The sequence below is a fragment of the Canis lupus genome, chromosome 29 (genome assembly GCF_011100685.1).
Source record: "Canis lupus familiaris isolate Mischka breed German Shepherd chromosome 29, alternate assembly UU_Cfam_GSD_1.0, whole genome shotgun sequence".
Classification (NCBI taxonomy): domain Eukaryota; kingdom Metazoa; phylum Chordata; class Mammalia; order Carnivora; family Canidae; genus Canis; species Canis lupus.
In genome coordinates this window covers 25,373,565-25,401,206 of record NC_049250.1, presented here as the reverse complement: position 1 = coordinate 25,401,206, position 27,642 = coordinate 25,373,565, and the positions used below count along the sequence as shown (strand labels likewise).

Here is a 27,642-nt window from a genome sequence, read left to right as displayed (position 1 = left end):
GACAATCTGGCTAACAGAGTACTTGAGGGGAACTGAATATATTAACATTCAACTTTATCACCCCCACCCCCAAACATGCTTCTTCCAGGTTTGCTTGTGGTGTGCCAAAAGGATTCTAACCCCACTAGAGAAGGGGAGCTAAATTCCCGGTAGGCAGACACAGGCCCAGGACAGTATGACTCCACCTGGATCTCAAGGACTCAGCTGAACGTAGTGGCTACTAATAACCTATCACAGAGCCATTTTTATGAGCTGGATAGTTGGGTGAGAAACTAAACCACAGCTCAGGGTAGAAAAGGGAATTGTAAGTCTGTGCCTTTCCTGAATATGTTTTTTTAGAGGCAAATAAAGGTGACTACAAAAGGAACAGACACGGAGCCTTATGGATGGTGGTTCATTCTTGAAGGAGTTACAGCTCTCGGCCCAGGGATCTAGGCAACGACTGTGATAGAGGCCTCATGGGCACAGGGAAGAATTAACCAGGAGAAGGTGAATCAAGTTTAAATTAGTGGACAGCTGTGGAGAAAATGATCATAGAATTAAGACAACCACCTCTTTTAATATTGTTCAAAGTCTTACCTCTATGCTAAATGCAACACTTGAGTGTTCAAAAGAAAGAAAAAAGAAAGAAGAAAGAAAGAAAGAAAGAAAGAAAGAAAGAAAGAAAGAAAGAAAGAAAGAAAGACAAGTGATACAAAAACTGCATGCTTCTTTAGCTAGAAAACAAACAAACTTTAGACTTCACCCAGGTAAGAAAACTTTTCTTGGGCTTAGCATTCAAGATATTCTCAAGTTCTCAACATCACTCTCAATTTGACCCTAATCATTATCATATTATTGTCAATTAGCCTAGCTTATTACTGGCTGATCTTCTTTGTAACCTCACCACACCCAACTCATCCCTGATTTACTTTGGAATGATTTCTTTAGTTGTATTAGTGATAATCTCTAAGTAATTTCCATCACGTTACAGAATAGTTCCCCAATATCCTCAATGGTAATGGGGAAAGATGCTGAAAACTCCATTTTTTTTTTTTTTTTTTTTAAGTACTAAAATTGAGTCTGAGAGCTGTTAGGTGACTTGACAGAGAGAAATCTGTGACTCAATGGGAGATGAAGTTTGGGGAAACTAAATTTTAGAGCTGACACTCAAAGTTTATAATTGGATCAATTCCAAAGCTAAAAAAATACAAATATTCAAAATGCAAAAGAAAAAGAAAAACCTTGAAAATTCACATTGTATTTCCAGGAGAAACTGGTAGCAAGTATCCACATTTTATAGAATAATGGCTGACATGTTGGAAAAACATTTAAATGAAAATGGCTTAAGATTTGCAGGGGAATGGTAGGGATGAATGAATAAATTCTTGAATCTTTTTTGTTTTGTTTTGTTTTTAAAGATTTTATTTATTTATCCATGAGAGACACAGAGAGATAGAGAGGCAGAGACACAGGCAGAGGGAGAAGCAGGCTCCATGCAGGGAGCCCGATGTGGGACTCGATCGCGGGGCCTCCAGAATCATGCCCTGGGCCAAAGGCGGCGCTAAAACCGCTGAGCCACCAGGGCTGCCCCAAATTCTTGAATCTTTAACCCAATTTGGTATGATTAGACTTCTTAGATTCGCAGGACATAGACTAGCCCTAAGAAAACTGTGAAGTAATGGAGTTGTTTTTGGGGGCACAAGCCCTCAACTCCTTGCCCTAATAAGGGCACACACTACTAGGCCTTTCTTCTTTCTGCTTTCCTTTCTATAAAATTGTATTTGCAAGAAAGAACCAAAGATTTGAATATACCTATTTCTTTTTTTTTTTAAGGATTTATTTGAGAGAGAGTGCGCGCTCAGATGTCCAAGTGTATGTGCACACATGGCGTGGGGGTTGGGGGCCGGCAGAGGGAGAAGGAGAATCCAGGCAAACTTTTTGCTTATTGCTTATACAGAGCCCAATGTGGGGGCAAGCGGCTCGATCTCAGGACCCTGAGATCTTGACCTGAGTGGAAATCAAGAGTTGGAAACTCAACCAACTGGGCCACCCAGGCACCCCTCAGAATACACTTATTTCTGAAAAGGCTTAATATATATTAGATTATATAATTTGGGATTTCTTCCTGCTGGTATTCTGATTTCATGATATTCTATGCTACTTTCCTTTTAACAGAGGAGAATTCAGTAAGTCAAAGGTATTAATATCTAACTACAGAATTTCAGATATGATTCAGGTGGAAGGAGCTTTACTAAGGACCAAAGAACCTTCCTTGCATTGTCATAATGATACTATGTTGGTGCTGAGCTTCTTTTGCCTATTCATAAAGCCAACCTTAGTTCTAGGTTTAGTTCAACTAGCCTTCATACTCGATTGTACCACCTCCACCTAAGTGCTTTTGCCTCCCATGTCTATGAAAATTGCTGGCTTACTTATCTCTCTGACATGGTCATTTCAAGTGAGAAATCTTAAGGAACTAAAAGGCCCAAACCAGCAATGGTAGTGAGAAAGCAAAAAGGATCCATAGTTCCATAGTTGTTGACTCAGGCTTTCCCATCACTTGGGGTTTACAGGTTCCCATCCAGAGGCCATATGACGGACTGGCATGAAGATTTTTAGAAGACTGCAACGGTATTCCTAACCACTATGGTCAAAGACTATCAGCGATTTTCAGGAATTCAACATCTTGAGAAGTCATCTGAGTTAAATAATTAACAATGAAGTAAAAATTTTAGGAAAAGAGATGCAGATATATGAAAATCGGAAATAGCAGAGAAAACACTGAACAGTAATCCTGATACAGAAAAAGTGGTGCCAACTATAACTAAATGCATGTCCAATTTTCACGTCTGTCACCAAGGGATAGTGCTAAAGACACGTTTGTTTGTTCCTGCTCCCTAACTCCTACTCCAATTCATTGACATTTCACTGAAAGAGGAAACTTTTTTTCTACAAATAATCTCCTATAATCTCCTGTTATCATTTTTTGTTTGTTTTATTCTCCTGAAACAGCTGCCTATTCCCGAAAGTTACGCTTTTGGAAGAAAACGCCAGTCTCGCAATGAACTTAGATACCATTATTTTCTCTCAGGTTTCCTTGATTTTGGTCTCCCAGAGGGACAATTTATTTTTGAGGTGAAAATAGAACTTATTATGTACATGGAGCCAAAGACAATTGTGCTAAAATTATGAAAGACTGACTCTTATCTAGATTTACCCCAAATGTGCTAGTAAATTACACTGAAGTATGAGAAAAATGCAAAAGGCATGTTCTAACATTCCGTTTAAGGAAATTGGGTTAGACAGTATTTCCAAACACTAATGGAAGATATAAAAATCAGACACTGCTTAAAAGGATAAAGTAAATAAGTTAAAAATAGAAAATCAAGTTAGTTTTCTATTCATCTTGAGCAAAATGCCAAAGGAAGCCAACACCCTCAAGCATTAAATGTAAACCTAAAGTTTTTTAATTTTTCCAGGTGTACAGTATCGTGATTTCCTATTGCCACTTGCCCTTTTTGCATACGATCCTGAGAGAAGAAGACAAATGTGGAAATTTTTAAAGTGGAAAATTATTCACTGTATTAGCAAATGAGTCATAGTAATTAGTACTACTGAACAGAGGGCTGGGTCATCATTCAGGAAATAGGCACACATGATGCATATTACCCTCGAAAGGGCCTTCTTATGATCTTGAAAGACGAAATGATTTGAAGATTTGTTGGAAGCAAGGTAAGTCTTAAAGCTGGTAAAGCAGAACAGCCATTCCACCCAATACAGAATAAAATGGGTGATTAAGCCAGAAAATTTAGAGGTTGATAAATACTAAAACTGAACACGTACATTGCAATTTAAACCAATTTTGGCGTGTAGCCTTTGGAATCAGACATTACTTTATGGCACATCTCATATCCAATGGAGTCCCTTTTCTGGGATTTCCTTAGGATCAACCCCCTCAGATTTACCTTCAAAGGGATGGGTTATCTTTAAAATGAAGGCTTTTCTATAAATAAATCCCATTAAAGTGGGCCCAAGATGAACATGTCATATTCTCAAAGTTTATTCATGTATATATCAAGTTGTGCCAAGAGCCCAGGGCATGGGCTCAGATATATGCTACACAGATAGATATATGCTACTTAGAAAGCATTTTTTCTTCTCCCAGAAAGCAAAGGAGATATTTGGGAAGAAAGAACCCAGCGGAAAGATGAGGATAGAAGGATGGAGAACCACAGCTCCACTCTATCTCATAGAGATAGAGATAATTAAAAGACTCAGCATTACCCACTACAGGTAAATTAGCCTAAAAAGGATGTGAACTGGAAGTGTGGCTCTCAGACCAGGTCCTGCTGGTACCTCCTCTGTGTTAATGTTGAAAATCTATCACAGACAAAGAACGGATTCAAGAGAAATTGCAAATTCTAGTAGGTACGTTCACAGACCTTTTCTCTTTGCATCATTCTCTGGTCTGTTTTGGTCTATGATTGAATAAAGCAACAGATTCAAAGCCCGAGTTCCTCAACACCTGATGCATCTGTAGATACTGCTCACTGAAGAGAGGCCTCCAGCATCTTTTTGAAACTCTTATGAACAGAGCCCACATTTTGGGGTAGGGAAAGGATACAAATAATATCTATGTTGAATTGAATGAGAAGAAAGTTTAGGTTATTTAAGTATTTCATAAACACTTCCCTCTTCCTTTCTCACTTTCTCTTATGCAAGCCCTCTGGGTGCTGGTTTTGGAGTAATGGACCAGAAGGGCAGTCAGCGAAGGACCCATTACCCAGCAGAAAGAAAAACCAGATGCTCTGGCTGCCACTGAAAAGGGTGACAACATGGGCTGCATCAATTAAAGCAGACTTGTAGATTAAAGGCATAGATACTTAAACTGTTCTTAGCAGATGTAAAGTATCAGATTTTACTCTATTTTACATAATATTTTATTTTGAATTTTACATAGCTGTAAACTTTACATAGCTGTCCATAGGGGTTTTTCCATATCAGACATTATGTGGAAAATCTCGATTTTATGTAACTGATCATAGAAGCTTTTCCACATAAAACATTTTTCTATGTGTCAATAATCACAGTGACACGTGAAGTGGGAGTGGAAGATTAACACATTCATCTGCAAAAGAAAACCAAGCACCGCATTATTCTTAAAATAATTATGTCCGACTTGATTTATTTTTTTTTTCTGACTTGATTTAAATGTAGAGACAAATCATGCAACTGTAGCTTTAACATTTTGAGGCCCCAAGAATATCCAGATAATTAAGCCCAGAATATTACTTAGGGGCAAGGTAGTTGGTATGATAGTTAAGGGAAGGGCCATTGCAGAATTGCTCTTGGGCACATTCCTTACGTGTGTAGGTCTACTCTGCTACTCTCTAATGTCAGCTAGTCATTCTGGAAAGGAGGATCCCGAGGAGCTAGTCATGGTCAAAGGGCCATTTGATACCATTGTTTTCATATCTCCTACGCTAAAAGTTAAAATAGGAGGACCTTCCTACCACTGACATGGCAACTTTGGTTTTTAGAAGAGAAAGATGAAACTGGAAAGTCTGAAATGTATGCAAAAGTCTAATTTGTGAAAATTAGAAAAGCTTTGTGTGTTTTGGAAACTCTGTAGATACGTGTAATTAGTTCATTCTAAATAATATCAAAGTTTCCTTGTGAAAAGGTAAAAAACATCACTGATGTTTTCTTATTTCTGTGTTTTTTTTAAGATTTTATTTATTCATTAGAGATAGAGAGAGAGAGAGAGAGAGAGAGAGAGACAGGCAGAGGGAGAAGCAGGCTCCATGTTGGGGGTCTCCAGGATCACGCCCTGGGCTGAAGGCGACGCTAAACCGCTAAGCCACTGGGGCTGCCCTGTTTTTTGTTTTGTTTTGTTTTTTAAAAAAAACGCTGTTAATTTGAAAAATAAAACTTGAAGGAAGAAATTATAAGAGAATCCTTTTTTCTACTTTGCATAATATGTAATGTTCTATGTATAACATATAAAACATACAACATTTGTTACGTGTTTGGCTGTGTGATTGCCTCGCTCACTGTATTCAATTTTTTTAAGCCAATATAATTGGATGCCTATCCTCTATTCACAAAATCTACACTGCATAAATTATATTTCTCTTGATGAACACAGAATTGGATTCATCAAAAAAAAAAAAAAAAGAATTGGATTTATCAACTGGGGTTGCCTCAAACAGCTTTACAATTTAGTTATGACTTAATTATAGACCTGGGGTGGAGATGGGGGTAAGAAGTCATAGGTTAATATAAATATACTTCTAAGATTATAAATTTATTGAAGTACCAAGTAACAATGGGAGCTCTAAAAATCAAAATCTTATAGCAATGCTAAATTGCAAATGATCACAGAGGTCATATTTTTAGAAGTTAAGCTTTGAACATAAGCTTATTATCTGCTAGGTGTAATGTAGGTGAATTCCTCTATCTAGGGGGCCCTTAACTTTTCAACTTCCTGTCACTGAAGAAGAAGAGGAAGAGGAAGGAGAAGATGAAGAAGAAAAAGAAGAAGAAGGAGGAGAAGGAGAAGAAGGAGAAGAAGAAGGAGAAGAAGAAGGAGAAGAAGAAGAAGAAGAAGAAGAAGAAGAAGAAGAAGAAGAAGAAGAAGAAGAAGAAGAAGAAGAAGAAGAAGAAGAAGAAGAAGAAGAAAGAAGAAGGAGGAGGAGGAGGAGGAGGAGGAGAGGAAGAAGGAGAAGAAGGGGGAGGAGGAGAAGGAGAAAAAGAGGAGGAGGAGGAAGAGGAAAGAGGAGAAGAAGGAGAAGGAGGAGGAGGAGGAGGAGGAGGAGAAGGAGGAGGAGAAGAAGGAGGAGGAGAAGAACCAAACCCAAAACAAACAAACAAACAAACAAACAAACTTTTTCCTTGGGAAGAACATAAATTAAGATCCAAAAAATGTATTATTTAATGCTTTGCTTTATTAATATGTATATTGAATATTATGCCACATGTTTGTGCTAAAATGCCATTTGAAATCAGTATTAAAATAATTATATAAAAGGAATACCTCTACGACATAAGGATGTACCGATATAAATAATCAATATAGCTCTGAGACACTGCTATGACCTACCTAGTGTTTCTTTTTCTGCGTATGTTCGGGTGGACTCACTTCCTGCTTCTTAATTGCAGCCAATAAAATATCGATTTCAAATAAGGTAAAGGTGTCACTTACTGAGATTAAAGGAGATCCAAACGTACCCTGTTCTTGGTTACACGTGATCGGCTGCCTACTATTAATGAATTAATTAGACTGACTCTCCTTGAAATGACTTACTGTTTGAGTTCTGTGGAAATCCGGGCAAGGAGGATGGACCGTTCATTCCAGGGAGGAGAACCGGAGGGAGGCCAGGGAGGCCTGGATAGGCTGCTGGCAGACTGATGCCGTGGAGGGAGCCGCTGTCCATCATGCTCGGCTGCTGGACCGCCAAGCCCAGCACGTCCGAAGCTTTCTTTATACGATCAAGTTCTTGCTGTGCCATCAGCTGCCGGACGGTGGTCGGAGCCAAGTAATCTTTCTCCCGATCAAGCTGGCTCCCCACGGTCTCCCTCACCTTTGAAATGTGCTGTTTGGAGAAAATGTGATCTCTGATGGACAAGCGGGCAGAGTACTTGACCCCGCAGAGGGTACACTCTGGTTTGGTGCCTTCTGCTCCACTCTGATTAATCATGAAGGGCTTCCCTATGTTAATCTTAAATTTCTTTTCCTTCGCCCTTGCATTCTGGAACCACACCTGGACCACGCGTTTGGGCAGACCGATCTCATTGCCCAGCATCTCGCATTCCTGCATGGTTGGAGTTCGGTAGTCGCTGAAGCAAGCCTTGAGAACCTTGAGCTGGAGGTTGCTCATCTGGGTTCTGAACCGCTTGTGACCTGGTCGATCGTTGCTTTTGGACTTGAAAGGATTGCCGGAGCCAAAGGGATTTGGGGAACTCGGGTCGGCTATGCTGGAGGACTCGCTGCGGTCAGCATTGTCGTCGGGGTCGTCGGTGATATAGAAGCTTTGGTCGTGGTCACCGTCCTTATCATTGAAATGTAGGGAGGGGCTGGTGAGGGAAAAGAGAAATTTCTCCTCGCAGACCTCCGTGGTGGGCGTGGTGGCGGGTTTTGGCAAGGGGTCGAGAGTTTTGGGCTCCTTGGGAGACAGGGCTGGCTTCACGTCTCCGGAACTCCCCGTGGCGCTTTCCACCTCAGCGTTGCCCTCGTCGCCCGTCGTGGCGTCACTGATCGCTGTGTTAATCGACGACGTCTCATCAAAATCAGTTTTGTTTTGATCGTACCCCGCCTCGGCAGGCGGCGCGTTCAAATTCTCCACGTCCTCAGAACATTCTGCTTTAAAGGAGGAAGGGCTCAAAAGGTTCTTGGGCGACAGCTCCGCCGTTTTGCTGACCGGAGTCGACACGGTGGAAGCCAATTCCGTCTCACTTGAGAGATCAATTTTGGTTAATGGCAAAGACGGGTAATCGAAATAAATGTATTTCTGAGGACTCTCTCCCCCATCCTCGGCTGAGATCAACGGGCTCGGCGGCAGGCTGTACCCGGCCTGCTTGCCTTCGTTCCAGTGCCGGGAGCGAATGTGGCTCTCTAGGGCCGACTTGGCCTTGAACAGGGCTCGGCAAAAGGGGCACCGTTTGTGGGACTGGGCCGGGCCCACCGCCCGGAACTGGCCCTTCCTCTCTCGAGCTCGTGTGTTCTGGAACCACACTTGCACCACTCTCTTCTTCAGCCCCACCTCACGTGCAATGTGATCCAGCATCTTTCTGGTGGGATTGGAGTCCAGCAAGTATTTTTCATAGAGTATCTCCAGCTGTTCCGGGGTGATGGTGGTTCTCAGGCGTTTGTCGCGGTGCTGGTCTTCGCCACTGTTCCCTCCCTCCTTCTCACTGCAGGCCGTGTCCTCCTTGTCGTCCAGTTTCCTTTTGAGGGAAGCAGCCACTGGGGCGGGCGGTGTGCCGTGGGCCGAGCCGGTCTGGGGGGGCATCTGCGGGAGGGAACCGCTCAGCAGCTGTCCAGTCATCAGCGGGTTGTTGGGGTCGAAGATCATGTAGGGCATGTCCATGGGCCTTTCCAAGAATGGAGAGTGAAGGAATTGGTTTTGAGCAGCAAGGAAGTGCATGTGCTGGTGCTCCTGCCAGAGTTCCAGAGTTGGGAAGGCAACTGTACACTGATCACATTGGTATTGTAGTAACTGTGGAGGTAGACTGTTCTGGAGGGAAGTCATGGAAAGCTGCAGTGGGCTGGAAGGGACCGGGGTCTGAGAGGCCGAGGGAGGTCTTCCGACGAGTTGGGGCTGTTTGGGCGGTGGCTGTGGCTGCGGCGGCGGGGCCGCCGAGGCCTGCGGCGGGTCTGAGGACGTTGATGCTAACGGCAGGGCCGGTTTGGTGCCTTGAGAAGGGGGAGTGGGGTCACTCTGCTTTGGCTTTTCTGTGGGATACTCAGGTTTCGGAGAGGTCTTCTCAAGTTCTGGCTTGGGGGACGGAATCAGGGGGGTACTGGTCCCGGAGCCAGAGCTCGCGGCCGGGCCAGCGGTGCTCTTGGCCACCTCGGTCTGGCCGGACACCGTGCAATGCTTGTACACTACCTGATCGGTGGCATCCATGGAGTCTTCGGTTTGGCTCTCGTCTTGGGCATCGTCATCTTCATCCTTGTAACACTGCTTCTTCTGATGCGTGATCAGGTCAAAGATCCTGGGGAACACCACGTTGCACTTCTTACACTGGTACTGCATGTTGCTCGTCCGGATGTACCGCTCGTTGGTGAGTTCTCTTTTTTCATTGTCTTTCGTTTCCGCCTGGTTCTCGTAACTCTTCCGGGCCTTCTGGCGGGCGTTCTGGAACCACACAACAATGACCCGCGTGGGGAGGTTGAGAACGGTGGACAGTTGTTCTATTTCGTCATCCTTCGGGTAGGCGTTTGTGTCAAAGAAGTCTTGCAGGACCCTCAGCTGGTAGTCCGTGAACCTGGTCCTGGAAGACCGTTTGCTGAAAGACGCGTCCGCTTTGTAGTGCTCCAGGGAGGAGGGCTGCGGGTCGATGCGGATATCTTCCAGGACCGTTATGGGAGGGTTGCTGAAGTTGTAGGGCGAGTCCTTGTTCCGCTGTCGTTCCTTGAAGAGCGTGTTCCGGAACCAGTGCTTGATGACCTTCTGCGAGAGGCCCGACTTCTCTGCCATCTCCTGGATCTGCTCTTCGCTGGGCGAGTTGTTGATGTCGAAGTAGGCCCTCAGGATTTTCAGCTGGTCGTCCGTGATCCTCGTCCGCGGCCGTTTGAACTGCGAATGCCGCAGGAAGCCGGGGTCGAGCCCGAGCTGCTGCTGGCAGAGCTGGGTGAGGTCGGCCGAGAGCGCGTCCATCTGGGGCAGCTGCAGGGCGAGCTGGGGCGGCAGCGCGGGGTGCTGCACGGGCTGCATCATGATGGACGGGAAGAGCGGCAGGTCCAGGGACACGGGCAGCTGCACCTGCGGGTGGCGCCGAGTGGAGGACGGACGGAGGCGGACTGAGGAGGGACGGGGGAGGGGGCGGAGGCGGCGGGGGCGTGGGCGGGGGCGCCTGAAGGGGCGAGGACTACGGCCCCGGCGCTGGGCAGCTCTCCGGGCCCCAGAGGGGGCGGCTGCGGGGGGGCGGCGGGCAGCGGCGGCGGCTGGCGGCGGCGGGGGCGGCGGGGGCGTCTCTGGCGAGGCCGGCGAGATGGGATAGAGCTTGTCGTAGGCCTCCCGGTACTGCCGGGCGAACTTCTCCAGCGCGCCGTAGGGGAAGAACTGCCCGTGCACGTGCTCCTGGTGGCTCTTCAGGATCAGCACGTTGGAGAACAGCTTGCCGCACGTCCCGCACTCCAGCTTATCAGTGCTCTCGGCTTCCCCACCTTTGCCCTTCTTCTGGACCTTCTGCCTGTTTTCGTTGTACTGGATGACCAGCTCGAACCCGAAGTTCTCCAGCAAGGCCTTGGCTGCGTTTCCTCTGGCCCCCGAAGCGATCCGGGGCGGCGGGACGCATGGTTCCAGGGATTTTTGCCTCTTCGTGTCCTTGCCTTCTTTGAGTCCTTCCCCCTCGCTTGTATAGTCCTGCTTTGGCTTCTCTTGCTTCTCCGCAGCCTCCTCTGCCTCCTTGTACGGGGGCACGTCCTTCGGGACGGGGCCGTCGGCGCTGGCGCTGGCGCTGGCGAGGTTCGGTTGCTCCTGTTTCAGCAACTTGCTCGCTGCTGGCTGCGGCGGCGGCTGCGGCTGCGGCTGCGGTTGCGGCTGCGGCTGCGGCTGCTTCTGGGGCTGCAGCTGGGGCTGCGCGGCCTGGTACTGCTGTGCTTGCTGCTGTAGGATTTGGAGCTGAGTCTGGCCGACGTGATGCTGCGTCTGAATCTGCTGCTTCAAGTCTTCAAGCAGGGATCCTGCCATTCCGGTCATGCCAGGCATTCCAAACGTGGCCGAGCCCGGCAAGCCCAAATCCGGCCCCAGGCTGAACTCCGTGCCGGGGATGTAGAAGGGGAAGAGAAACTGAGGCTGCTGGAACTGCAACAGTGCTTCGGGGGTCACAGGGAAATGAGGCAAAAAGGCTGGGTTTAGAAACTGAGGCTGAAAGAACGCAGCTTGCTGCTGCAACTCGTGCTGGAGCTGCATCTGAATTTGTGCTGGTGACTGCAGCGGGTGGTGCGGAGGTTGGGCAGAGATTAAGTCCGGACTTTGCTTTTTATTTATTTCTTTGGCATCTAAGTGGCTCTCCTTGCTGCCGACTGTCGCGAGACTCATGGAATCTAACATCCCCTGGCCGGGACTACTGTTTGCTGCCATGCCGTGCCCACCAGCCCCGTGGCCGCTCGGCTCCAGCTTGGCAGCCCGCGCCTTTGTCTGGTGGAGCACGGACCTCATGTGGATTTCCAACGTGGAGCTTTGGCTGTACGCAACATTGCAGATGCTGCACTTGTAGGGTTTGTTGTCTGTGCTGCTGTTGGTCTCTTGAGGAACGGGACTGGAGGCTTCCTGCAAGACCTTTTTCAACTTATGCAGATGAGACACTGAATTATAGTGGACCAAGAGAATGTTCTTCTGGGTGAACGACTCTTTACACACTGTACACTTATACGGGCGCGATGGGTCAAGGAATTTTTCCATCGTAAAGTTTGGCCCTTTTCTGAAAGGTAAGGTCCGCTTTGGTTCAGAGCCCATGTCATCCGGGATTGAGCTACTATCACTTCCTACAGGACTTGCCTTCCCTTCGTGGTCCACCTCGTACTCTCTCTCCATGTCCTGCTCTAGGCCGTGGTCGTCCTGTGCCATCGTTTCACTCTCTGCCCACAGTTCGCCGTTCACGGGCAAGGAGGCATACAGCTGCTGAAGTTCGGCCTCGCTCAGCTCGGGGTGGCCTGCTTCCAAGTGTTTTTTTAAAGCCTGGAATGTACGGAAACTACGCTGGCAGAGATTACACATCGTCGCGGCCCGAATCGCATGATACTGGGAATGTATCTGAAGCTTCTGCATAGTCTTAAAAGCCAAGCTGCAGTGGTTACAGCGGTACTTATAAACGTGGCGGTCCGACACGGAGAGCGGTTGCCTCTTTTGCTGCTCGCTTAACTGATCCTGTAGGGTGTCAGGGATTTTCACATCCTTACTGCTATTTTTATTCCATTCTGACACTTCCATGGGTTCTTTAGTTGGTTTCTGCTCCTCGCTCTTTATTTCCACGCTGGCCTTTGAATCATCAAGACCTGCCATACTTTTGTCATCCACTGGACTTTCGCCTGTGCGGAAGAAAGCACAAATATGTCACTTACAGGAAGAAAGCCTACTGCTTAAATGCCAATAAATATAGTAAGTAGGAAACTCTAAAGATTTCTGCTAAATCAATTTCTTTCTTTCTTTCTGAAGTAGGCTCCGTGCCCAGCGTGGAGCCCAACGTGGGGTTTGAACTCACGACCCGAGATCAAGACCCGAGCTGAGATGAAGAGTTGGATGCTTAACCGACTGAGCCGCCGAGGCGGCCCTAATTGATTCTTTGCGGAGATACTTATTGAGCAACTACTGTGTGCCAAGCACTGTACTGGGTGCTGGGGATGTAAAGGTGAATAAGAAATCACCCCCGATCTCAAGGAATTCCAGGATAGGAAAAAAAAAAAAAAAAAAAAGAAGAAGAAGAAGCAGGTTAAAGGTAGTTATAGTATGCTGTAATCAGCATGATATGAGGGCCATGACGCCAGTGGTTAGGAATGAGAACACACAATATCCTTGGTCATCGACACTTCTAGGTCTCCTAAGAGCAGTTATAGGTAACCAGATACTAAATGTGCTTTGGAAAATGTAGCTCTTGGAAACACCACAGTTGTTACTGTTGTTTTTTTTTTCTCCATGCTTTTAAACAGCAGCAACATAACTTTAATAGTAATAGTCCTGAACATCACCACACATGCGAGCCCCTGAACGTGTTTTCCACAGATCCTGCACCCGGGCTGGCATACCTGAATATTTCCCAGATCCCTCAGCTGTGATGGCTGCAGGTGTGTCCCGCTCTGACTTCTCAGAGGCGGCAGCTGGCAGTAGCAGACTGTTGGGCATCATCACATCGGGCACAGGCACCTGTGAGAAGCAAAGGGGTTCATGTCACATGGAGCCCAGAAATCAGACTCCATCACATTTGCCGCTGGGCCGTAGACCATCCCACTTACATTTTTCCACACAGAAACGGGGACATTTTGTGGCTCCTACAGACCAAGGCTATCCCTTCGGATTTTAGATCAATACTATTACAATGCCATATTCCTCTTTTCTTTTTTTAAAAATATGATTTGAAGGTTTTTGTCTGTCTATTTTTTTTTTACAACGATCATCAGGAAAGTTTGAGACTCAACATGCCCACGTGAATCATGCAATTAACATTACAGATCTAAAAGCAAGACAATAAAATATGTTACTGAATAAGCTATGCCTTGAATCATATTTCCTTTCTCCGTAAGCAAAAGAGACGACAAATAAATGGGCCTCGGTTGTGATTTCTAGAACACGGTCTGTAAGAGAACTATCAGTAGGCAGAAAAAATACATTTCTCAAGCAATAATTACAGATTTCGTGTTGATACTTTTAGAGAGATCATGTCACATGCGAAGCAACGTTTGGTCTCCTTACTGTCATGAGCAGCTTCTCCACACAATCCGGAGACACGCTGTGCAAATGCGTCAGATGCAGCTGGAGGTGCATTTTGTTGCTGAGGACGTCCTGACAGAGGGGACAGCAGATGACGGGCTGTACCGAGTGCTGTGACAGGACATGCATCTGGATACGACTCTGGTCCCTACTATTGTAGTTACAATAAGGGCACTGAAAGAGCTGGAGAATACGGGGTAAACACGGCTGCTGTTAGTTGATGGACTCTGATGACTGTAGAACATTAGAAGTAACACCAATTAATGTGGAGTATGGTATACTATAGTAATAGTATAGGGTACAGTAATTGAACACGGTGTCTACATACGTTTTAACAGCATGAACTCGTTTGTGGCTCTAAAACTCTCAGGAGTAGTAGTAATAATAATAACAATAATAACAGGTTTACACAGCAAAGGGGAAAAAAAAAAACATTTTTACCTGTTCGTGACAGAATTTATTGTCCTCTGTAGGTTTTGATCTTTTTGTTGCAACATCCTCTTCTTTCGCCAGCAGGAGTGGCTGGGTCCCCCCTCCCACACTGACTTTTAGCTCCTTTTCTGGTGTGATTATTCCTGATTCCCAAAAAAGAATAGAACACCTCAATTTTAAAAGACTCACAACATCAAATTCTGAAAAACTGTATGTTTTTTCGAGTAGCTCTGACTCTAAATCCACTGACTCATAAAAATGACTGGACAAACACTTTTAAATGATGTGAATCTCAAAAGGCAAAAAGCACACTTCTTTTTATCTACTAAGTGGGCTTTATAAATATATTTTAAAATGTACTCCTGTCTCATGTTTAGATAACCCTAGGTGACCTTGAAAGATTCATCCACAACACATGCTCTCTGGTGTCTCAGAATGCCTTTATCACCTTAAAGCTCATCTACTCCCATTCACAAATGCTAACTTAGAAAACAGTTACTTTGACTAGCGTTTAATTACTTATCTCTCTTCTAAAATTCTTGAACACTGAAAACATTTCAAAATACCAAAAAGAACAGACTAGTTATAATTCAGAAATGAAAATACTATTTTTATGTGGTGAATACAGGATTAAAAACTTTACTATACATTCCATATCTGTCGCTGCTTTTTTTTTTTTTGTGATTTCATACCTTATTTTAGATGTTTTGGCATTTGGCTGTACACATAATACTTATGGTCCAAATCTCAAGAAGACAATTGTTTTATGAGGTTAATCCAAATATTCGGTGTTAAAGATGGTTTAGGATTTTGCCTAGATGAGCAATGTAATGTGCAGGAGCTTCACACACATCAAAGAAAAGAGTGCAATTCTAATTTCCCAATCTAACAGAAAATTCTTTCCAGCATCAATTTTCCCGATAATCTCCTCTGTGAGGCTGGATATTACAGCGACATTGGGTAGGCATGTCACATACATCTCACGACAAACACAAAACCTCATTTACCATCCATTCCAATCTCATCATAGCGCAGCATCATCTGACCTTTTTTCTGCTGTTTATTATGAGTATTTCTAATTTTAACTTTCAATTTTCACCATCTTCCAGTCAATTTGCAACTAAATTATTTCCAGGGTGAGGACACTATCACTGGACAACTGGGTGCAAATACATCTTGAAATGCAATGAAGCTAAACCATTGATTGCTATCAGACCCCGCGTAAATATAGAGTCTAGGCGTAATCTGATTGTATGCTGTGCATGAAGATTTATCTTGATTTTTTTTCAATCCACATACGGTTCATATAAATGAACAAATTGCACCTTATTGCAAAATAAGCCAGTTTTAATTTAAAAATAAGGTCAAGGATGTTATGGAAACAAAGTAAAAATGAACCAAAAAACATGTTCTCTTTCTATCCTGAATAGAGATGCCTGTTTTCTAACATATACATAATTTTAGGAATTTCAAATTCAGAAAGAAATTTAAAAGGCAGGGTGACTCGGAGGAGACCGAAATTAAAATAGAATTTAAATGACACGATGACAATAATTTTATCCCCTAGAGGTGTGTGGTAGGTACAGAACTAGTGCTATGCTTTCAACAAATTACACTGCTACTGATTTCTAGATTTACAAACACTAGATTTTATTTGAATTAGAACATTTGTCATATATATATGTATATGTATACATATATATATATATATACACACACACACATACATACACACACACCTTGGAGAAATTTAGATTCTCTGTAAATATTTGAAAAAATAATTTATTGTATTTGTATTTGAATGAACTTAAATTTGAGACGGACTGAAAAATTTCATTACATTGATTAAACAATATCCAAGTGTTTGATATTCAAAAGATAGGTCAAAACAGGAATACTTATCTCATACTAAATTCTGGCATCAAAAATATGTTTTTTTCCTTCTCAAAACAAAACACCCTTTGTGCTATTGTTTTAAAAAGTGTTAAAGATAAACATTTAGGAAGACAATATGCCATACGGTATTCTGCAAATAAAATTTACCCCCTACAGAGTCAGATCAAGTTCTATAAAATGATTGTCATTTAAATCCGCAAACATTTATCAGTTGCTTTTCCCTGTGAAACCGAAAGATTTTTCCTAAAAAGTTCCCCACTAATGAGTAAGAATATGTTCCCTTAAAAGAATAATACTATGTCATATCACCTTATCATTCTTTTGTGTACTTGGTAGAATTAAACATGACCAAATACTAAGTTGGTCCAATTCCCTATGCTATCAAAAACTGTCACACACAAGTTAAAAAGATAATTTCCATGACTCTGGTTGCTTGCAGGCCCTATGGAACATCAGATCTAGAATAAACCTTCCATGAGCTTCTAAATCTATTAAATTTATAGCCTTATTTTCATAAGCATGAAAGCATAAGCATTATGACCTTATTTTCATAAGCATATATATTCTAATGTTGGTACTCAAAGGATCAAAAACATTGCTTTCAAGATTTGAAACACTTTACTGAGACCATGCTATATAGATCGGTATAAACACTTGGTATAATAAATCCACATTCTTATTTTTACCCTTACTAATAGTCATCAGCAATATAATTGTTTTTTAATTTAGTTTTATTTATTTTTTTAAAATTTTTTTTTAAATTTTTATTTATTTATGATAGTCACAGAGAGAGAGAGAGAGGCAGAGACACAGGCAGAGAGAGAAGCAGGCTCCATGCACCGGGAGCCCGACGTGGGATTCGATCCCGGGTCTCCAGGATCGCGCCCTGGGCCAAAGGCAGGCGCCAAACCGCTGCGCCACCCAGGGATCCCTAATTTAGTTTTAATTTAGCTTTCACACTGCATCAAGGAAGTAAAGAGTTCAATTTTAGGGTCATTATTACATGGCCACTGCCGTTTACTGTTGGCTATAGTATTCCACCCAATATATGTGTCAACTCTAATATTTTTTAGCTAATTAACTTAGCTAATTAAACCATGATCTTAATGTAAGCTAGGGGCTTCCTAAAGACCATATTATTTTAAATTAAGAAGTTCTAAATAAAGGCTAGATCCTCCCCCCCCTCAACTCAATTGTGTTAAGCACCCCAAAAACAGATGCCATTGATAACAAGAAGCTGAGAAGGTTGAGATGTAACAACATAACAAAAACACTCTTGAGGATAAGGCAGGTCATCAGAACTATTTGCAAAGATGATGGAAGTTACATTTTATGCACGCGTGCCTTTTCTACTCAATGGGGTGCTATCTCAAGGATTATGGCCTACTCAATAAATTATAGGGCATCGACTCTAGGACCTTTTTCTGAACTGTCTTATCCTGGAAATACATTAAATAAGGGCCTGTCAATTTTGGAAGGTTTTGATTAAGTTTTCTGATTACTCATAGTTTACGACTGCAACTTTATTTGAAGTAAACCCTGTTTGTTACCCTAGACAAAATTTTGAAATGAGATCACAATCCATTTTATGTTATTAAGGGCCTCCCAATATTCTCAAAAAACAATGCCATTTTAATGCATTTTAACTAAAAAATGAAATCTAATTACAAATAAGCACTGCCAAATAGATAAGCCAATGATTATCTGTCAGTTATGGGATTATTTAGTTTGCATGAGATTGCTAATATAAAAATGACATAATTCATTTCAATTCAGATGCTGCCTACTTAATACTTTCCAATCCCTAAAATACAGAAGGTTGTAAGGTGGTTTATACTCATAATAAGTGAGAAAAATCCAATAACACATACGTACTCAAAGCAAATCTGGAAAAAAAAAAACAATAAAACAAAAATCTGAGTTAATATCTATCAATCAATATATTTGATAAAGTTTGAATACTATAAAACTGAATATAACAGAGGATGTTATTCAACTACAAATAATTCTAAATTATAATTACTGGTACAGTATTCTTTCTAATGAGACTAGAATGAAAGGATAATTTTAATTGCAATAATGAAGGTTAATTTCCATCTTTGCTCATGTTTACTCCCTTATTAAAAAGTGGTCCCCTTAGCCATGGCAGAGACATATTACATTTTCAATGCAAATGTATTAATCTGGATAAACTCTATATTAATTCTTGTACTGCACAGAGCTATAATTTGGATTATAATTAATCTAAAGTGGCACTAGATTTAAATGACAATATAAATGAGGCATTAGGAGGCTTTTCTATTATGAATGAATATTCAACAAATATAACTTGCATATTGCCAAGTCTCATTTTGAAAGCTCCAGTCCTAGAGATTAATGTCAGCAACCCAGCACAACAGCTTACACAAACATAGTCTTCCTAACGTGTGCTAATTCCTTCCTGTCTATAAAAAAATTCTGTGTTAGAGTGGGGTCACACTGCTTTCCCATCCAACACTTTAAGATAGCGGTTAATATATGAGAGTGCTGGTATTTTTTGACATTTATAACTGACATAAGGAAAAGAACAGTATAGACATAAGTGGTTATTCAATCATTAGAAATATTTACAAGGGGGAAAATCCATGCAACAATATTTTCACCTAATTAGATTCATTTTAGAAAGTGGAAGACCTTGTTCAAAGTTCGCGGTGGTTGTCAGTAACAAGAACCACTCTGAAGCCTAGGAGGTTTCAAGGCTAAATATTTGCATCTCAGTAATTACTTTTATTTGGTGCATAAATTCCATTTTCATTTCTATAGATACACCTGGGGAGGCCTTTCTGCAGGAATAAAACATTGTTTGAAATGACTAACATTATGCAACGTTCTGTATTCTCTCAGAAGCTTGAGTCCTGTCTAGATGGTACAGTTAGGCACCCAAGAAAGCACAATAACTCATCAGGCCATTAGGGAGTGATCGAGCCCATTATTTATACAGAGCTGTAAACTGTGCTACTGGAGATACAGCCCCCGCATCTGTGATGTGCTCCAAGTAAGACTCCTTCCTTCCTCAATGGTAACAATGGCTCCATTTTCAAGAGATTCCCAGGATCCAGCCTTTGGAAGGCATTAGATAAAGCCATGCATAACGTCATATGCCTAATTATCACAGGAGCATATTTAATCGACACTAATGGGCTACCTGTGTGTTTTAAGCGTTCTTTTCAGGAATGGAAGGGACATGGTTTGCAATGTCCTTTTGGAAGGACTGTAAGAAGGACACCGAGGAACGCAGACGGAAGTCATGCATGCAGCTAGTCTTGATGAGGTCCATCCTAGAGAACGAATAAACTGACCACTTTTCTACTTCCAATTATTTTCACGTGAGGTTTAGATGGCACTACCCTTGACCTTAACTGACCACTAGGTATTTCAAATCTATTTTCAGTAACCTCAGGAGCCAGTTTACTAACATATAGCTATGGCATCTTTTTCACATTGCTTTAGGTTCCATACCAACCTTAGATCCTCTTTATTTAAATCAAATTAGGATCATATGTTAGCCACTATATCCTAGACACAGATTTAAGTAGTGCTTTCTCACAGGACTCCTGAGAGAAACTTAGCGTTGGATGATGTAGGGTGCGGGGAGCAGAGATGCCCTTCAGATAATTTTTGAAGGGAATGCAGCACTTAGATATGCAATGACTGAATGACAAATATGAGATAATTCAGGTTTAAACGAACTTGCATGTAAAAATGGTACTTTTGCACAACCCAATGTCTTCATAGTGAAAACAAGCTTCTTTATATGCAGCTGTCACTGGAATTCAAGGAAAAGATAGATGAGCACCTGAAACTAATAGGCTTGAACCCGTTTCAGCACTTCTTCTGCTTCAATGAGTCCAACATAATAAAACTAGGTATAGCGTGCAGCAAAAGTAGCCAATGTAATATTCATTGCGACCATAGATTTCCATCTCATACATACAAAGCATGGATGAAGTCATATATTTGCCAAATCAAACACAGAAAAAGCCTTAGGTATCCACACCAGATGCTGGCCTAGGGTTTGTTTGTGCACAAGTAAATGTCATGACACGAAGGTTTGTTTTCAAAGACAGTAGCTTTCATTACTGGGATTTGTCTATTCTAGAAGATCAAAATTACCCAGCACCTAATCCCTTTTCAATGATATTTCCTCTTTCTTAGGCTGAATCATCTGTAAACTTTTCCACTGGATTTTGTTTGAAATGCCTCAAATAGATGCCCTTAAAAAGAGCAAATTCCTGAGTGTAAGTTGTAAAAAGGCAAGGAAAAATAACATTTATTTTTAGGGTTACGTGGTTTGGGGCCGGGGGGGGGGGGTGGGCGCATGTGACTGAATGAAAAAAACTCAAGTGATATCTAATCCTGTGCTTATGAAAAATTAATATGCCATCAGAGGACTCACAAGTATAGCTAAGATTAATGAAAGGCGCTTAAAAAATTACAAGCACACAAACTGATTTGATTAAAAAATAATCTCGCTGGTCGTCCTGTAATATTCTTCAACTTATCCACATCTATTCCGTCAGATGGTTATGATTAAAAATAGGTCAATGGGAGGCTACTGATAGAAATCACATGCAAAATGCACATGCAATGAATAGTAGTGGGAATGTTCAGACAGTTTAAAATGAATAAAAGCTTTTAATAAGCTTTGGTGGGGGTGAAGAAAGGGCTGATTGCAAGGCATGGGGCGGGGGGTAGGAAAGAAAGGTGAAGGATGCTAACATCTTACCAGAATCTTTATTAGAGTTTTTGCCTTCACTATTGTCTCTCTCACTTCTGTCTTTCTCCTCCTCCTCAGCCACCGCTGCAGGTTTAGCAGCTCCTTCTGTCTCCTCACTTTGTTCTTCTGTTAAGAAAAGCAGACCCAGTCAGAGGACTGAAAACCCCAGAAGGATGCCCACTGAAATAAACGTGACCATTTAAAAACCGTGCCATTTATGAATCATCTGCAGACATTCACTCTGAAGAAAGAACGCAAATTTATTCACAAGTCTCTATTAGAACCTGCTGACTGTTACCAAAGCAGATTTTCATCCACAGTCCCCTTCTTTTACATCCATTGAGAAAATGTGCCTGTACTAAATTAAAATACAAGAAATCATCTTGAGGGCAGTGTAAGCTAGAAATGGTTTAAGGATAGGTGTAAGGCAGTTTTGTCATTTTAATCGCAGAAACTCCTAAACTACTTGGATCTTCTGTTCCACGGGTTGGACAGATGACAGAGCAAACCAAACTCTTGGAAAAAAATCCTTAGCGAAATCATATGAGCACGATGGGTTAAACGTAAGACAGGTGCTACTCCTGCCTTCAGTCCCCGGACCCCAGGGGAATTTTTTGGAACTTGTCAGAGTAGGATCTCAAAACTTCAGTTACACTGGTGTGTGTGTGTGTGTGTGTGTGTGTGTGTGTGTGTGTGTGTGTTTTCTATAGGGGGAGCTATACGGGGCATAGGACATAAGAAGGTATACTTCTTCTACGACAACCACATCACCCCACACCTCATTCACGGGTTCACACCAGCTAGATTACATGGAAATCCTCATAGTAACTCAACCCTATTTAATTATTCTGTAAATCTTAGCTATGCCGCTGCTGGTGGATTAATCTGTTTATGCAGTTAGCCTCTATGCTGGGTCTGTGTAGCACTAATCCGTGAAAGGCCCACTGTTCTCTTTCATCCTGTGATCATTTGTCTCTCACTGTGCTGATGTCACATTTTAATGAATTTTTAGCAATCTGAGTAATGCCAGATAACCAGACTCGCAACTCCCCACAGCATGGCATGCTGTTTTCATTGCAGCACAAAAAACAAAAATCATATTCCCCTGCTCAGGTAGGAATTACATAAATTAGGAGAAGAAGGTAAAATGGGATTTGAAGCACCAGGCTGCTCAATTTCATAAAATCTTTAATGACCATATAAATTAACCCTGGAAAGGCAAAAGGTCATCGACACACATTTGCATGCACTCTTCTATTTGCTTTTGATAAGCAGAGCTTTTATGCAGAGAACATGATACAATTAACCCTTCAATAACCGTACAAAACGCTGCTACGGACATTTTAAGTGTCAAGCATTAAGTGAAAATTACACACTGCATAAAATTTTCATTGCAAATGCTATAGTGATTGAAAGGGGAAATCGTGGCCCTCTCCACACCCCATGTTTTATTAATAACGTTCTGACAGCAGAATGAAATATCCACTGTCATATGTAGCAGCTGAGCACAAAAAAAAAAAAAAAAAAAAAATTGCTATTTAGTGCCTCACTTGCCAGCCCAGCTCTGTAACCCTGTGAGCAGGAAACAACAACGAAGGGGGCAGTTCTAGGCTCAATGGCCGAAACTCCAAAAAGCTGAAGGGGAAAACAGGGACACCACTTGAAATAAGAGTTTGTTTCAACTGTGAGTCCTCAAAGGCACCATACAAATCCATTTATTCCATATTTGCACTTTGCCACTGCACAAAAGCAGAGCTGAGGTCCATGGTGGAGGGGGTCAGTCATCTGAGGGCTTTGGGAGGAAGCTTCCCTTTCAGGCAAATACCTGTGAAATTCTTACTTTAAGAGGAGAGAATCAACACTTCTTAAGGCTCTAGCCTGCTTTCACCCCGTCAGTGATAATTACTGATCAAACACAGGCTCTCTCATCCCGGCAGGGTCCGGCCTGGGTGGGGACGGTGGCCAGCTTGGTGTGAGGGTCTGGAAGGCTCAGGTCATGACTGGATTGGGCTGTTGCCCTGCCGAGTCCACACATGTGACGTGACATCCAGTGTCAAGCCTTCCACCTACGACAGCCCACGGCAATTACTTTTCAACTCATCCTGGGGAGGGGATGCAAGACTTCTTTGAGTAGATTTACTGGACCTTTCCCCCAGGGCTGGAAAATGAAGTGTCAGAGTGCTACTGAGTGTCCTTATCTTGAGGGGACATAAAATGGTAAGGGCTATCGCAACTCACATTAATAAAACATAGGGTGTCAGGAGAAGAAAACAAAAATTATGAAGGCACCCAAAGAAAGAAACTATAGTATAATCTGGGTCTCATCAGACAGTTTTTGCGGGGTCTTCTTCATTTTCCAGGATGTGTTTTAAGTGTGAGAGAAATTCCCAGACATGTTCTTCTATACATCACTGTTGTGTCTGACCTCAGCCTGACCCTGGCAACAGTTTGAGAAATCTGAATGTGAACAAAGACTCTGTGTCAGCAGCAGGGAAAGATTGTGGGGTAGACTCTCCCCATCAACTTAATCGCAAACAGCAGTTCTGAGGCCATAACTTCGCCTGGCTCTTCCAAGCCACAACTCATAACCTCTAGAGGTGGATTTGCCCGCACTGCCTCTGCTTCTGTGACTTTTTTCCCCTCTCTCTTTTCTGGTTCTTCCTTTGAAGTAGGCAGGCAATTAGCTCTAATGCTCAAGCAATTCAGACCTGTTTTGTGGTTTGGAAGGCGTAAGCTGTTTATTACAGGTAGGCTCTTTGGAGCCATAGAACTTTGCAAATTTTTAATCATGCAAAAAATAATCAAAGGGTAACTTATATACACCATAAAGTTTCTTACAAGGCAGGAAAAAAAAGGTCACTTTCATTCTTAAAGAGAGCTTTTGAAATAGATTTGACATTCATTTTATAAATAGGCTTCAGAGTCAAGAGTATTAATGAAGAGAAACAGCTTTCTAGGAAAACTGTAGGTTGGATCTGGGGCTAACGGAAGGGGTGTCTACATTCTAATTTTCAAGTACCACATTTCCTCAACTGTAAAATGCCATAAAATGTAAGGTGCCTTGTGGGAAAAAATATGTATATGTATATTATTAAGGTATTAATATATAATATTAATGTATTAAAGGAATTCCTTGAAACTAAGGAAAGTTCCAAAGTTCCATTCTCTGAAATTCCAAAATAAAGACACTAAGTTACACAAAATTCCAAAATGAAGATGCTAATGCAGTTTTCATTTTCATCAATAAGTTTCTTCACTAATATGTTATATATAATAACACTTCATAATACCGTTGTATTCCCAATATATGTATTTTTGATTATTACTTTCCTTTACGGAATATAAGAAATACAGTATTTATTTATATGCCAAACTTTATGACATGAATGTACTTATGCCTAAAATGTGCACTAGGGTCCTGTAGGATTTCCCAACTTTCAAATAAATGATAACACATTTTTATTTTTAAGTGTTTCAAAACACTAAGAAGAAGACAAAATACTACTATAATCTCATGTTATACAAGTGCGTTACCAAAATTTCCCCTAGCATTTTTATCATGCCTGACATAATTGTAAGTTACTCTATACATACACATAAACTATATTGAAAATAAATAAAAGTTTTTGAATGACTAGCTTAGAATACTTCCATTGGAATATTAAAAAATTATTGGAAAACCATTATTAATGTATTCTATAAAATTATTATAATTTCTAAGCAAATCTATCCAGTAATAGCCCTCTGATCTAAGCGCCAGCCAATTGTGCTTGGTTCCCATTACTTTATTATACAACTGTGTTTGGGAACCCTCTAAATTGTCTAAGGAAAACACTGCATACTTCTTAAGCCCATGAAATAATAATGTAAAGCGGAAACAGAATAGTAATTAAATGTGTTATATTTTAGTTTTAATTGTAGGTATTGAGCATCTGTTCTAGACACCTGGCTTATAAGAATTCTCTCCTGAACTCCGTTGTGTACAGTCCCACCCCATCCAAATCTATCCTCCATTTGATCTACTTAAACTTGACTTTTCTACTCAAAGTCTTAGAATGACACCCATCACTTACAAGGAAAAAGCTCAATTTTCTGTAGGTGGCAAGAATATCTTCAAGATACCTGGTCCTTGTCTACTATCCCAGTTTCCTCCCTCTTCCCTTCCTACCCTGCATTTAATTTCAAAAACAGTCTTCACAAACTTTAAGGCATCAAAATCACGTGGAAGACTTGTTAAAACAGAGGAGTGGCTGCTGCTCTCTGAGCTTCGTTATGCCACCCAAATACGATAAGAAGAAAGATGCCAGAAAGTCAGCCAAAAATGACAGAGACCCAGTGAACAAATCCAGGGGCAAGGCCAAAACGAAGAAGTGGTCCAAAGGCAGAGTTCGGGACAAGCTCAATATTCTGGTCTCGTTTGATAAAGCAACATATGACAAACTCTGCGAGAAAGTTCCCAACTATAAGCTGATAACTCCAGCTGTTATCTGAAAAGGCTCTGATAACTGAAAGACTGAAAGACTGAAAGACTGAAAATTTGAGGTTCCCTGGCCAGGGTAGCCCTTCAGGAGCTCCTCAGTAAAGGACTTACTAAACTGGTTTCAAAGCACAGAGCTCGGGATCCCTGGGTGGCGCAGCGGTTTAGCGCCTGCCTTTGGCCCAGGGCACGATCCTGGAGACCCGGGATCGAATCCCACGTCGGATTCCCGGTGCATGGAGCCTGCTTCTCCCTCTGCCTGTGTCTCTGCCTCTGTGTGTGTGTGTGTGTGACTATCATAAATAAATAAAAATTAAAAAAAAAAAAAAACAAAGCACAGAGCTCAAGTAATTTACACTGGAAATGCCAAGGGTAGAGATGCCCCAGCTGTTGGTAAAGATGCATGAACAAGATCCCACTAACTGTACGTTTTGAGAAATAAAACTTTATTAAAAAAAAAAAAAAAAGCTGGTCTCCACCCCTAGAGCTGCTGATTCAGTAGGTTTAAAGTGAAGCCTGAAAATCGACATCTCTCAGTTTCCAGGCAATGCTATACTTCTGGTCCAAGGGCCATATTTTGTGAACCACTGTTCCAGAAACATGTGACCATTCTTAATGCCCTCTTCCTCCCTCTACGATATACCATTATATTTCCTTTTCTTATCTAGAGCAATTTTTTTTTTTTTGCCACTGTATACCCCCACTTATCCTTCAAACCCAGCTTGGGAAATATCAGTTTTATCATCCATAAAAATGGGGTTCATAACACCTACCTCATAGGTTTGTTATAAGATACATGAATAAAAATCAGTCAGCACAGAGCTTAACACAAAATAAGTGCGAAAAAAATAAAAAAAAAATGTTAGCTGTATTATTACTAGTATTAGTCATCACTTCGTTCTCCAAAACCTCTTCTCTGAATGTTGAACAAAAGAGTAATGTTTCTGGGTACTTTTTTTTTTCATTAATTAATTTATTTTTAGCCTTTCTTTTACTTATGCATTGAAAAACATGTCAAAAAACCCTAGTGTGTGAAAATTATCTGTGTATAGCCTACTTCCCCTAATAGGTACACCTTTACAGAAAACAGTAATTATCTTGTTTATTTCTGTGCCAGAACCACCTGGAACGGTGCCTGGACTATAGAAGGCAGGCAAGACTTATTAGTTAGAACACTAAATTGAATTTAGGAGGCAAAATTGTGAGAAGAAAAGGAGGAGTCCAGACGCTATCCCATTCTGCTCCCCATTCAATAAAACTTTAAAAAGGCTTTTTGTTTGTTTGATTTTGGTTTGGTTTGGGTGGTTTTGTTTGTCTGTGTTTTCTATTTCTCTACTAAATCACATTCATTATTCAACCCTCCCCAGTCTGGCTTCCAATCAATTGCTCTTCTCAAAGCCACCAATGACTTACATACTGTGAAATCCAGTGGTCAGTTTTTCATCTCCCTGTTACCTTACCTTGCTCAACAGAAGTTACTCTCCTCTTTTCCTTGAAAAAGGTCCCTCTCTCAAGTTTTATTGCATCAGACTATTGTGATTTTTATCCTATGTCTTTGTTTTTTTTGTTTTTTTTTTTTTTTATCCTATGTCTTTGAAAGTTCCCTCTTATTCCCCTGGGCTGAAGCCTTCGCCATTTAAAATCTAAATATTGGAGTGTCTCCAGCATTGGTCCAAAGCCCTATTCTCTTCTCTATCTACAAAGGGAGGTTAACTTGAGGAAAAATAATAATCTTCCTAGATGATAGCATCCAGATCCATTACTTTAAATTTTCTATCTCCATTTGGACATCTAGAAAGCATATCGAACTTACCATGTCCAAATTAGAACTTCTGGTTCCTCCTCAACACAACTCACTCTGTTTGCCACCAGTCTCCCCCATCTCCCCCACCTCCCTCATCTCCTCCATCTCCGTTAATGGTACCACCAAAAGCAAGAGTCCTTTC

General features: G+C 41.9%; 1 protein-coding gene, 1 long non-coding RNA gene and 1 pseudogene across 2 annotated transcripts in view; 2 read left to right on the top strand and 1 right to left on the bottom strand.

Moving 5' to 3' along the window:
* The window catches only part of ZFHX4 (zinc finger homeobox 4), a 159,043-nt gene that overhangs the window by 4,909 nt on the left and 126,492 nt on the right, over nt 1–27,642 (bottom strand). The window contains 8 exon segments of the mRNA XM_038579571.1: nt 7,289–10,475; nt 10,477–10,581; nt 10,583–10,657; nt 10,659–12,739; nt 13,454–13,571; nt 14,118–14,318; nt 14,577–14,710; nt 21,229–21,345. Coding sequence (XP_038435499.1) covers nt 7,289–10,475; nt 10,477–10,581; nt 10,583–10,657; nt 10,659–12,739; nt 13,454–13,571; nt 14,118–14,318; nt 14,577–14,710; nt 21,229–21,345 — 6,018 coding nt within the window.
* On the top strand, nt 11,253–21,583 carry LOC111093104. The gene is made up of 4 exons (XR_005381101.1): nt 11,253–13,059; nt 13,431–14,332; nt 20,658–20,740; nt 21,298–21,583. It is a non-coding gene; the product is annotated as an uncharacterized LOC111093104 (long non-coding RNA).
* On the top strand, nt 25,492–26,103 carry LOC119866714 (annotated as a pseudogene).